The sequence below is a fragment of the Colobus angolensis genome, unplaced genomic scaffold (genome assembly GCF_000951035.1).
Source record: "Colobus angolensis palliatus isolate OR3802 unplaced genomic scaffold, Cang.pa_1.0 Scaffold576, whole genome shotgun sequence".
NCBI classification, from domain to species: domain Eukaryota; kingdom Metazoa; phylum Chordata; class Mammalia; order Primates; family Cercopithecidae; genus Colobus; species Colobus angolensis.
The window spans coordinates 431,543-443,811 of record NW_012119332.1 but is presented as its reverse complement, the minus strand read 5'-3'; the positions used below and the strand labels follow the sequence as shown (position 1 = coordinate 443,811).

General features: G+C 46.9%; 1 protein-coding gene across 2 annotated transcripts in view; it reads left to right on the top strand.

The window, feature by feature from the left end:
• Positions 1-12,269, top strand: part of MSN (moesin) — a 150,283-nt gene that overhangs the window by 65,540 nt on the left and 72,474 nt on the right. The window contains exon 1 of one of the 2 annotated variants that reach the window (XM_011961998.1): positions 8,779-9,220. The exons of the other annotated variant lie outside the window; for it this stretch is intronic. Within the exon in view, the coding sequence (XP_011817388.1) occupies positions 9,209-9,220 (12 nt within the window). The 5' untranslated portion in view covers positions 8,779-9,208. Of the gene's footprint in view, positions 1-8,778; positions 9,221-12,269 lie in introns of those variants that run through there. 2 annotated transcript variants of the gene reach the window in all.

Sequence of the window (12,269 nt, the reverse complement as noted above, 5' to 3'; positions counted from 1 at the left end):
TGTATTTTTAGTAGAGACGGGGTTTCACTGTGTTAGCCAGGATGGGCTCCATCTCCTGACCTCATGATCTGCCCACCTTGGTCTCCCAAAATGCTGGGATTACAGGCATGAGCCACTGCACCTGGCTGAGCTTGGACATAGACTTTCATATAAATCAGCTTGATTTTTCTTTTATTCTTTTCTTTCTTTCTTTCTTTCTTTCTTTCTTTTTTTTTTAGATGAAGTCTTGCTCTGTCGCCCAAGCTGGAGTGCAATGGCACAACCTCAGCTCACTGCAACCTACACCTCCCAGGCTCAAGCGATTCTCCTGCCTCAGCCTCCCGAGTAGCCGGGATTACAGGCATGTGCCACTGTGCCTAGCTAATTTTTGTATTTTTAGTAGAGAGATGGTTTCACCATGTTGCGCAGGCTGATCTTGGACTTCTGACCTCAGGTGATCCACCTGCCTCAGCCTCCCAAAGTGTTGGGATTACAGGCGTGAGCCACCGTGCCTGGCCACCTTTTTTCTTTTCTTTTTTTTTTGAGATGGAGTCTCATTCTGTTGCCAAGGCTGGAGTGCAGTGGCGTGATCTTGGCTTACTGCAACCTCTGCCTCCCGTGTTCAAGTGATCCTCCTACCTCAGCCTCCCAAGTAGCTGGGACCATAGGTACCCACCACCATGTCTGGCTAATTTTTTGTATTTTTAGTAGAGATAGGGTTCACCATTTTGGCCAGGATGGTCTCGAACTACTGGCCTCAAGTGATCCACCAGCCTTGGCCTCCCAAAGTGGTGGGATTACAGGCATGTGCCGTCACTCCTGGCATCACATAAATCAGCTTCATGCAGTTCTTGCTTGCCGTTCCCTTGACTTTGATGCCCAGACTTGCTGCAGCTCCAGAATCTTCCCAGCCCCCAAGGAATCCTGAGCCTTTCCAACTGGACCCCAACTCTGGCCCTAAAGCCCTCATCAAACATTCCTTTGCATCTCCTGCCCACTGACTCAGATGCCCCTAGCTTCCTTGGACTCCAGCTCCAGAGTGTCCCTGTACCACTTCTGCTCATATTGGCCCTCATTAGCTGTACTGCTTGAAAAAGACTTGCCTGCCTCCCTTAGAACTTTCTGAATTGAGCTTGTCTGAAAACGCAAATGTCTTCATACTCCTTATGTTCCTCTCACAGAGTAACCAACCTATGTGTAGACATATGGCTCCTATTTCTATGTCTTCTCTCTAGAAACACTGACAAACCTCATCAGATCTAAATAGTTTTACTCATGGGTATTACTCTGGCCCCAGGATGATTGATCTAACTCTCAGTTTAAATAGGATCACAGTAGGGGGTAAGGTGGGGGGACTATCAGAAGTTTGGGCAATATAGGCATGAAGTGGTTTACAAGGAGGTAGGAAACAAAGCTGTTTCACTGCCATCTTGAAGAACAAGATAGCACCTCAGCTGCTTCTGCTCTGCTCTGTCATAACTGAGATGAGTACCTCCTAGCCAAAGTGTTTAATGTCTAGCCCCTAAACAATGTCTAGCTATTGACCATAATCACTATAACCAGCTGCTGTTTGGTGAAGTAGGGAGGAAGGCACTACTTCTCTGGTTCTAGCCCTCAAAATGTATTGCTTTATTTACTGACTCTCAGCCTGAACATTATTGGTGTATAGAAATGCTACTGATTTTTGTACATTGATTTTGTATTTTACAACTTTGCTGAAGCTGTTTATCAAATCTAGGAGCCTTTGGGCAGAGATTATGTGGTTTTCTAGGTATAGAATCATATCATCTGCAAAGAGAGATAGTTTGACTTCTTCTTTTCCTATTTGGACACCTTTTATTTCTTTCACTTGCCTGATTGCTCTGGCCAGGACTTCCAGTATTATGTTGAATAGGAGTGGTGAGAATGGGCATCCTTGTCTTGTTCTAGTCCAGTTCTTCTTTTTGAGACAGAGTCTCACTCTTTTGCCAGACTGGAGTGCAGTGGCGCAGTCTCGGCTCGCTGCAAACTCCGCCTCCTGGGTTCAAGCAATTCTCCTGCCTAAGCCTCCCAAGTAGCTGGGATTACATGCACGCACCACCATGCCTGGCTAATTTTTGTATTTTTAGTAGAGATGGGGTTTCACCATGTTGACCAGGCTGATCTTGAACTCCTGACCTTGTGATCTGCCCACCTTGGCCTCCCAAAGGGTTGGGATTACAGGCCTGAGCCACTGTGCCCGGCCAAGTCTTGTTCCAGTTCTTTAGGGGAAAGGCTTTCAGTTTTCCCCATTCAGTATGACGTTGGCTGTGGGTTTGTGATAGATGGATCTTTCATTTGTTTGTTTTGTTTTACTTTTTTGAGATGGAGTCTTCCTCTGTTATCCAGGCTGGAGTGCAGTGGTGTGATCTCAGCTCACTGCAACCTCTACCTCCCGAGTTCAAGTGATTCTCCTGCCTTAGCCTTCCAAGTAGCTGGGATTACAGGTGTCTGCCATAATGCCTGGCTAATTTTTATATTTTTAGTGGAGACAAGGTTTCACCATGTTGACCAGGCTGGTGTCGAACTCCTGACCTCAAGTGATCTGACCACCTCGGTCTCTCAGACTGTTGGGATTACAGGCGTGAACCACCTATAGATGGCTCTTATTATTTTGTGGTATGTTCTTTTGATGCCTAGTTTGTTGAGGGTTTTTTTTTTTTTTTTTTGAGACTGAGTCTCGCTCTGTCACCCAGGCTGGAGAGTGCAGCGGCGCGATCTTGACTCACTGCAAGCTCCGCCTCCCAGGTTCAGGCCATTCTCCTGCCTCAGCCTCCTGAGTAGCTGGGACTACAGGTACCCGCCACCACACCTGGCAAATTTTTTTTTTTTATTTTTAGTAGAGATAGGGTTTCACTGTATTAGCCAGGATGGTCTTGATCCCTGACCTCGTGATCCACCCACCTCAGCCTCCCAAGGTGCTGGGATTACAGGCATGACCCACCGTGCCCGGCTGAGTGTTTTTATCATAAAGGGATGTTGAATTGTATTGGAATCTTTTTCTGTACTATTGAAATGATCATATGATTTTTGTTTTTAATTGTGTGTATGTGGCAAATCACATTTATTGATTTGTATACGTTGAACCAGGTTTGCACTCCAGGAATGAAGCCTATTGATTATGGCATATTAACATTTTGACATGCTGCTGGATTCATTTGCTAGTATTTTGTTAAGGACTTTTGCATCTATGCTCATTAGGGATATTGGCCTGAAGTTTTCTTTTTTCATTGTGTCTCTGCCAGATTTTGGTATTAGGCTGATGCTGACTTCACAGAATGCGTTAGTGAGGAGCCCCACCTCCTCAATTTATTTTTAGAATAGTTTCAGTAGGACTGGTACCAGTTTTTCTCAAGAACACATCCCCATTTACAATAGCCACAAAGAGACTTGGCGCTGTGGCTCACACCTGTAATCCCAGCACTTTGGAAGGTTGAGGTGGGCAGATCACCTGAGGTCAGGAATTTGAGGCCAGCCTGGCCAACATGGTGACGCCCTGTCTCTAGTAAAAATACAAAAATTAGCCAGGCAAGGTGGCATATGCCTGTAGTCCCCATTACTCGGAGGCCAAGGCAGGAGAATTGCTTGAACTCAGGAAGCGGAGGTTGCAATGAGCCGAGATTGTGCCATTGCACTATAGCCTGTGCGACAGAGCAATACTCCGTCTCGAAACCAAACAAAACAATAGCCACAAAGAAAATGAAATATCTAGGAGTATAGTAGCTAACCAAGGAGGTGAAAGATCTCTCCAAGGAGAAGTAAAAATCACTGCTCAAAGAAATCAGAGATGACACAAATAAATGAAAAAATATCCCGTGCTCATGGATCGGAAGAAGCAATATGGTTAAAATGGCCATACTGCCCAAAGCAATTTACAGATTCAACGTTATTCTCATCAAACTACTAATGTTATTCTTTACAGAATTAGAAAAAACTGTTCTAAAATTCACAGGGAACCAAAAAAGAGTCCAAATAGCCAAAACAATCTTAAGCAAAAAGAACAAAGCTGGAGGCATCACACTACCCAACTTCAAATTGTACTATAAGGCCATCATAACCAAAACAGCATGGTACTGGTATAAAAACAGACACATAGACCAACGGAACAGAATATATAGAAAACTCAGAAATCAGGCCTCACACTTATAAGCATCTGATCTTCAATGAGGTCGACAAAAACAAACAATAGGAAAGAACTCCCTATGTAATAAAAGGTGCTGAGATACTTGGCTAGCTATATGCAGAAGCATGAAACTAGACCCTTACCTTTCACCATATACAGAAATTAACTCAATATGGATTAAATATTTAAATTTAAGATCTCAAACTATAAAAATCACAGAAGAAAACCTAGGAAACACCCTTCTTGACATAGGCCTTGGTGAAGAATTTTTGTCTAAGTCTCAAAAAGAATTACAACAAAAGCAAAAATTGGCAAGTGACACCTAATTAAACTAAAGAGCTTCTGCACAGCAAAAGAAACTATCAACAGAGTAAACAGACAACCTACAGAATGAGGAAGACATTTCTAAACTATTCAACTGACAAAGGTTTAACATCTAGAATCTTTACGGCACTTAAATCAATAATCTAAAAATAAATAACCCCATTAAAAAATGAGCAAAAGGCTGGATGTGGTGGCTCATGCCTGTAATCCCAGCACTTTGGGAGGCTGAGGTGGGTGGATCACCTGAGGCCAGGAGTTCGAGACCAGCCTGGACAACATGGGGAAACCCTGTCTCTACTAAAAATACAAAAATTAGCCAGATGTGGTGGTACGGACCTATAATTCCAGCTACTCGGGAGGCTGAGGCAGGAGAATCACTTGAACCCAGGAGGTGGAGGTTGCAGTGAGCTGAGATCACGCAATTGCACTCCAGCCTGGGCAACAAGAGTGAAACTTTGTCTCAAAAAACAAAACAAAACAAAACAACACAAAACAAAAAAAACTAATGAGCAAAGGACATGAACAGACACTTCTCAGAAAAAGACATACAAGTGGCCAACAAATATATGAAAAAAAAAAAAAAAAGCCTGTCATCACACATCATCAGAGAAATGCAAATCTAACCCACAATGAAATACCACCTCACATCAGTCAGAATGACTAGTATTAAAAAGTCAAAAAAACAACAAATGCTGGCAAGGCTGTGGAGAAAAGGGAATGCTTATACACTATTGGTGGGAATGTGAATTACTTCAGCCACAGTGGAAAGCAGTTTGAAGATTTGTTAAATAACTTAAAACACAGCTACATTTGTTCCAGCATTCTTATTGCTAGGTATATACCCAAAGGAAAATAGATCATTATACCAAAAACACACATGGACTTGCATGTTCATCGCGGCATTATTCACAATAACGAAGACATGGAATCAATGTAGGTGCCCATGATCAGTGGTCAATTGGATAAAGAAATTGGTTGACTGGATAAAGAAATGGTTGACTGGACAAAGAAAATGTGGTACATATACACCATGGAATACTGTGCAGCCATAGAAAAGAATAAAATTGTCCTTAGTAGCAACATGGATGGAACAGGAGGCCGTAATCCTAAGTGAATTAGTGCAGGAACAGAAAGCCAAATACCGCATGTTGTCACTTATAAGTGGGAGCTTAACATTGAGCACCTACAGACATAAACATGGGCACAACAGACATTGAAAACTACTAGAGGTGGGAGGGAGGAGGACATGGGTTGAAAAGCTTCCTAATGAGTACTATGCTCACTGCCTGAGTGCAGTATATTCATGTAACAAACAAGCACATGTACCCCTTGTATCTAAAATAAAACATGAGAAAATAATATTTAAAAAATTTATTGCTTGTACTATCGCCAGAACTTCTTAACTGAGCTCTTTGTCTTCTGTACATTAGCTGTCTGGCCTTGAGTAAGTCCTTTCCTCTTTGTGATCCCCAGTTCTCCTGACCTGGAGTGAGACTGGACTAACTAGTCTCTGATAGTTTATGCTCTCCCTCTATTTCCCATCCTCTCCTCTCCAGAGGTCCAACCTCATCTTTCTCCCTCAGCCCCTCTTTCCTCCTATTTCTTAGCTCCCCCAGCCTCTGACACCCCCTGCCCCTGCTTGGACTTCTATGTCCCCTTTCGTTTTTTTTTTTTTAAGACGGAGTCTCACTCTGTCACTCTGGCTAGAGTACAGTGGCATGATCTTTGCTCACTGCAGCCTCTGCCTCCTGGGTTCAAGCAATTCTGCTGCCTCAGCCTCTCAAGTAGCTGGGATTATAAGCACATGCCACCACACCCAGCTAATTTTTGTATTTTTAGTAGAGATGGAGTTTTGCCATATTGGCCAGGCTGGTCTTGAACTCTTGACCTCAAGTGATCTGCCTGCCTCAGCCTCCAAAAGTGCTGGGATTACAGGTGTGATCCACCACATCTGGTCCCTGTTTCCCTTTTAGTAGTGTGTTCAGCTGCTTGACACTCTCTACCCAACTCTCCCCTGTGCATGTGTGTTGTGGGGAGTGGTTGGCATGGGAGGTAGGGAATGACACAGAAGGAGTTTCCACTTTCCAGAAAGTTGAAGACTCCAAGTAAATTCTTTGTCTTTAGGCATTTGGCTTCATGCCAGGCCCCTGTGGGTTCTAGGTGAACATGAGTGAAGAAATCAGTTGAGTTCCTTGAACTTCTGGTGAAAAAGGGCCTATGGCAGTATTAAGGAGTGTGATGAGCTGCCATTGCTACTCCTGCTGCTGAGGCTTTCTGGTGAGTGCTGCTCTTCCTTGGGGACGACTGCTCATGAAGACTGTTTGGACTTTCCGATGAGTGCTGCTCTTTGAACAAATGCTTAGCTCAAGGAAATGATCTTGGCAGGGAACTTTGTTTACCCTAGCAGACATCAATCAATCTTGTCAGCAGTGAGAGAAACCGAGGCACATTGAATTGTGGACACTGTTGGACTGGGAAGGCAGAGGAGGATGGAATAAGACTACTGGTTCCTGAATGCAAATGCAAGACCAGCCCATATGCAATCCTCTTAGGCTCATCTATTGTCCTAGGGAGTATATTTCCTTTCTCATCCCTTTATAATGTCAGAGTGGGAAAAGACCTTGGAAGTCCAGGAGTCCAGTCCTTTCTTGCTACAGAAATGGAAACTCAAGCCCAGAGAGGGGAAGGGAATTACCCAAGGCCATATAGTGGTCACAGGATGAGTTAATGGCAGAGCTATGAGTAGAAGCCAGGTGTCCTGACCTCTCAAATATCCTTTCCATTGTCTCAAACCGGCTTACCATCTGTGGTGCCTTACCTCACAAAGGATACTCAGACCATGCCTTCACACGGTTGCCAGTGGAGAGGAGGAATAAAGGACTATTGCCAGCCACTTTCAAACTAAAACTCAGACTTATTTTATTTTACTTTTTTTGGAGACTGAGTCTCGAGCTATTGCCCAGGCTGGAGTGCAGTGGCCCAGTCTTGGCTCACTGCAGCCTCCGCCTCCCGGAAGTGATTCTCCTGCCTCATCCTCCCGAGTGCCTGGAACTACAGGCGCGTGCCATCACGCCCGGCTAATTTTTTTGTTTTGTTTTGTTTTGTATTTTTAGTAGAGATGGGGTTTTGCCATGTTGAGCAGGCTGGTCTCGAACTCTTGACTCCAAGTGATCTGCAGACCTCGGCCTCCCAAAGTGGTGGGATTACAGGTGTAAACCACTGTGCATGGTCTCACTTATTTTTTATTATTATTATTTTTGAGACAGAGTCTCGCTGTGTCACCCTGGCTGGAGTACACTGGCGCAGTCTTGGCTCACTGTAACCTCCGCCTCCTGGGTTCAAGCGATTCTCCCGCCTCAGCCTCCTGAATAGCTTGGATTACAGGCACATGCCCGGCTAATTTTTGTAATTTTAGTAGAGACGGGGTTTCACCATGTTGGCCAGGCTGGTCTTGAACTCCTGACCTCAGGTGATCCGCCTGCCTCAGCCTCCCAAAGTGCTGGGATTACAGGAGTGAGCCACCGTGCCTGGCCCTCACTTATTTTTTTATATAGATATGGGAGGGGGTCTTGATATGTCCCCCAGGCTGGTCTCAAATTCCTGGGCTCAAGCAATCCTCCTGCATCAGACTCTCAGAGTGTTAAGATTACAGTCATGAGCCACCACACTCAGCCTAAAACTCAGACTTGACCAGACGACTTCAACAGTCTAGAACACTGCCATCCTGGGATTCTGTGACCTTGACAAGAAGCAGAAAGGGAGCTCACAGACAAACCCCAAGGGTGTGGACTAGGGGTGTCACATCTAACCTGAGGGAATTATAGCCAGCCTCATCAGGGAATCAGAAAGTGAATGTACTGAGGGAGGGGCTAAAGAATCAGGGCACTGATTTGAGGAAGGTGAAGACTGGCATTTAGAGGAAGGAAAGACAAATGAGGACTGAGCAAGGATGGGTAGGAAATATAATGGGGAGAGTCCTACGGAAGAGAATGGATGAAGTGTTGGAAGAGGTGAGGCAGTTTAGTCAAAAGAAGAGAAGTTTCCTGTGGACCTGAGATCTTCAGGCCTTTGAGGAGCTGTTAGGGACAACAGGGGATTTGTGTGGCCTCAGGGAGCAGAACTGAGATCCATGGATGGAAGCCATAGAGAAAAGAAGTTCAGATACGACAAGAACTTTCTAAGAGCCAGAGTTGTCTAGAGAAGGAAAAGATAGCTGTGATAGGTAGTGAGCTCCCCATCAGTGGAAAGTTGCAGTCAGGGGCTGAGTAAGCATCTGTCAGGGCCCAGGGTCTGGGGCCTGAGTGGGGGTGGGGCTGGAAGGCCAGGACGTGCAAGGCTAGGGGCTGTGATGGGGGTGGGAGAGGAGCCGGGTGGGTCTGGGTCGGGAGTGGTAGCTACGCTAGGTCCGCCTGGGCCCAGCCGGGCCCCCCACGTGGGCGCTGTGGTCTGGCTGCGCCGGGCCGGGCCAGGCGGGGCTGGGCGGGGCAAGGCCAGCGGTCGGCTGGGAGGCGGGCGCGAGGGCGGGGAGCGGCGCGGAAGCCGGGCCACATAAAGGAGCGGGCGGCGCGACAGGGGCGGCTCTTTCCTGGGTGGGGTTTGTGAAGTCGTGGCCCGTTAGCAGGAAGCCTAACAGTCGCCCCGACGCTAGTGAGGGACCCAATCTGAGTCCCCGGCCAACCGAATCCGAGCTGTGTGTACTGCGTGCTCAGCACTGCCCGACAGTCCTAGCTAAACTTCGCCAACTCCGCTGCCTTTGCCGCCACCATGCCCAAAACGGTGAGTGCCGGGGGTGGGCGCTGTCGACCCCAATGGCTCTGGCTGAGCCTCATAGCCCTTTGCTGATGGCTGAGGGCTTGGCCAGCCACCGGCCCGCCTGGGACGCCGCGCCCTCCGCCATAGCCAAGGGTAGGGAGGGGACCGGAGTGGGATCCTGGTCTGGTGCGCCCTCAGGGGTTGAGGGGGTGTCCAGGCTGGAAGTTTGGACAGGGCGAGGCCTGCCTCTTTCTCAGGTTCCAGTTCCCTGTGTCTGAGATGCAACAGTGAGGACGGCTTCGTTGGGGCCTGGGGTTTCCCCTTTTCTCTGACGGGCCATGGGCACAGAGGAGAGGATTCTGGTCCAGAAGACTACACTTTCCCCAACTCAGGAATTGACACATTTCTGGGACAAGGCTGCCAATGTCCAAGAGGGGCCATGGGAACAGAGAAGCAGGGAGGAAGGAGGGAGCCACTCGGGGCGGATCCGGCACCCCCACTCATCTTTCCCACAGCCTCACCGGGTGGCTCCAGCTGTTTTCCACTAGGAGGTGAGGAGAGAGATGTGAGGAAATCGTCATCGAGGATGCACCCGAGAGCACCAACACTTATTTAGGCACCAGTCTGAGGAGAGGCCTACCTCATCTCCTGGGAGAGAGAACCGATTTCTCCCTCCCCTCCACCCCCAAATCCCTGCCCCTCCTATTGCTTAATGCCTCTCTATCTCCTCCTATCCCCTCCGGACTATTTTGTGTGGTGTGGGTTCTCTCGTGGGGCCACACCTTTCTAGAGTGGTGGTTGATTTGGGGATGCATCTCCACCCCACTGGCTGTTATGAGAGGAACAGAAGCCTCCTGGGAGTGGGGATAGGGGGGCCGGATGCCCAGGAGGGAGAGGGGAGGAGGGGTGTGCCTGACTAATGAGCTCTGCTTGCTTTTGTGCAAGTCATGCCAAATGGCTGCTGAGGCCCTTCCCTTGCTCAGAAAGGCCTGGTGACCACCCTGACTTGAGTCCCTTAGGCCAAACAGCTTGTTGGGCTGGCCTAGGCAATGCAGTGCTCCCAGATATGTCGCCCCAGGACTGCTTGAGACTTGTAGAGGTGAGATAGTGACTAGTAGCCTTGAAAAGGGCTGAAGGCCCTTGGGATGAGAGGAGGCAAGTTGGGAGACCAGCCTTTTGGGTTTGTGATGAGCTTTGGTTGCCACGTTACTGTATACCAGCTTCACTGCCAAGTCGTTCTTGCCTTTCCAGAACGCTGTCCTTTAGAAACACCAAGTTTTCAAAAAGTATGTGCTTTCACTGTCTGTCTCCTTTAAATTGCTTGTGGTTTTAGGACATGAGACTTTTACACACTTTCTTCCCTAACCCCTGCCCCCAAAGGAGAGAGTAATGGTTTTGGAGAGAGGGGAAAATACCCTATTGTCTGCCAAAAGAGGATTATAAAGATCCTGTCAGGAGCGGCTCTTTGGGTCTCTTTCTGCGGTTGAGTCCTGACTCCTCTTAAGGTGTGGCTTTGCCTGAACAGTTGGGTGGATCCCTGGGAATAGACATTGCTCCATGGCCTTTCTTCTGTAGTGGCATATCTCATCCTCAATTCTGAGATAGCCCACTTTGAAACACAACATCATGGGCCTGGAAGTTGCCTCAAACTTACATTAACGTCTCATCTGAGTCAAAGTGGAAAAGAAGACAAGACGGCGTGTTTATTGTTTTCCTGGGAACGGAGAGAGATTGAAGTATAAGCTGTTTGTAGTCAGTCCTGGAGTAATGAAGTTACCTAAATACTGAAGGCATTTTTATGTAGATTGACTGAAACCTGAATCAAATTGGAGGGAGAGGGCTGAGTTTTGATAGACTGGAAGCATTAGATAATTTTCTATGCTTCGACTCAAGGAATGGTCAACTTTTAGGAAAAGCAACTATATTATGTCTGTTAAGACCGTAGAATCTTAACCTGAAAGGGACTTTGGAGACTATCTATTTAGTAAAACTCTCTTAAAACAAAAACAAAAACAAAAACAAAAAACTAATGAGGATATTAAGACCTACAGGGAAAGACCTACCTAAGGGCACATGGTGACTGAGCCAAGATTGGGGTCCAGGCTTTCCGATGCTCATCTCATTGACCCTCTATTCTGACCCAATGATTGAGTTCTCGACATTTGAGTTCCCTTTCTTGCTCCAAACAAATTGCCCCCTGTTCTCAGAACTTTATGGGCCTCAGATAAAGGGAAATGAGTAATTTGAGCAAAGTGGCCAAGGTTGGCATTTGTGTGTCTCCTGGTAAGGTTCAGTAGTGTCACCACGTGCCTCCTGTTACTTTTCTTATTCCTCATACCAAGGTCGAGGTGTTCAGGGGCACACCCTAGTTCACTGAATACCAACCAGTAATGTTAATTAAAAGGGGAAAAAATTTCCCTTTCTCTGCTCCATTTTCATTTATGTGCTTTAGGCTATTTCTAGCGTATGACAGATAGAGAAAGGTAGTGGAAAATCAAACTCCTTCATTCATATGCAGCATGTCTACAGCCTATCTAGGGTTGGTTTCACTTTTATAGCTAATTTTCCCTCCTAGTCAGCCCAACCACCCCTACATCTGTTAAAACATGCCGGCCGAGCGCAGTGGCTCAAGCCTTTAATCCCAGCACTTTGGGAGGGTGAGGCGGGTGGATCACGAGGTCAGGAGTTTGAGACCAGCCTGACCAACATGGTGAAACCCCGTCTCTACTAAAATTACAAAAATTAGCCAGGCGTGGTGGTGTGCGCCTGTAATCCCAGCTATTCGGGAGGCTGAGGCAGGAGAATCGCTTGAACCCGGGAAGCGGAGGTTGCAGTGGGCCGAGATCGCATCACTGCACTCCAGTCTGGGCGACAGAGCAAGACTCCGTCTCAAAAGCAAAAAAAGCAAAAAAACAACAAAAAATGCCTCACTACCCACCGCCACCCTTGCCTTCTTGCCATTCCTTGGACTCTGCTTCTGGTTGCCAGTTTCCTGAGTCTGCTTTAGTAGCCAGAATGGAAAAGCTTATTAATTGCCATCTACATTTTTTGGTGATGATGACAGTTATATATA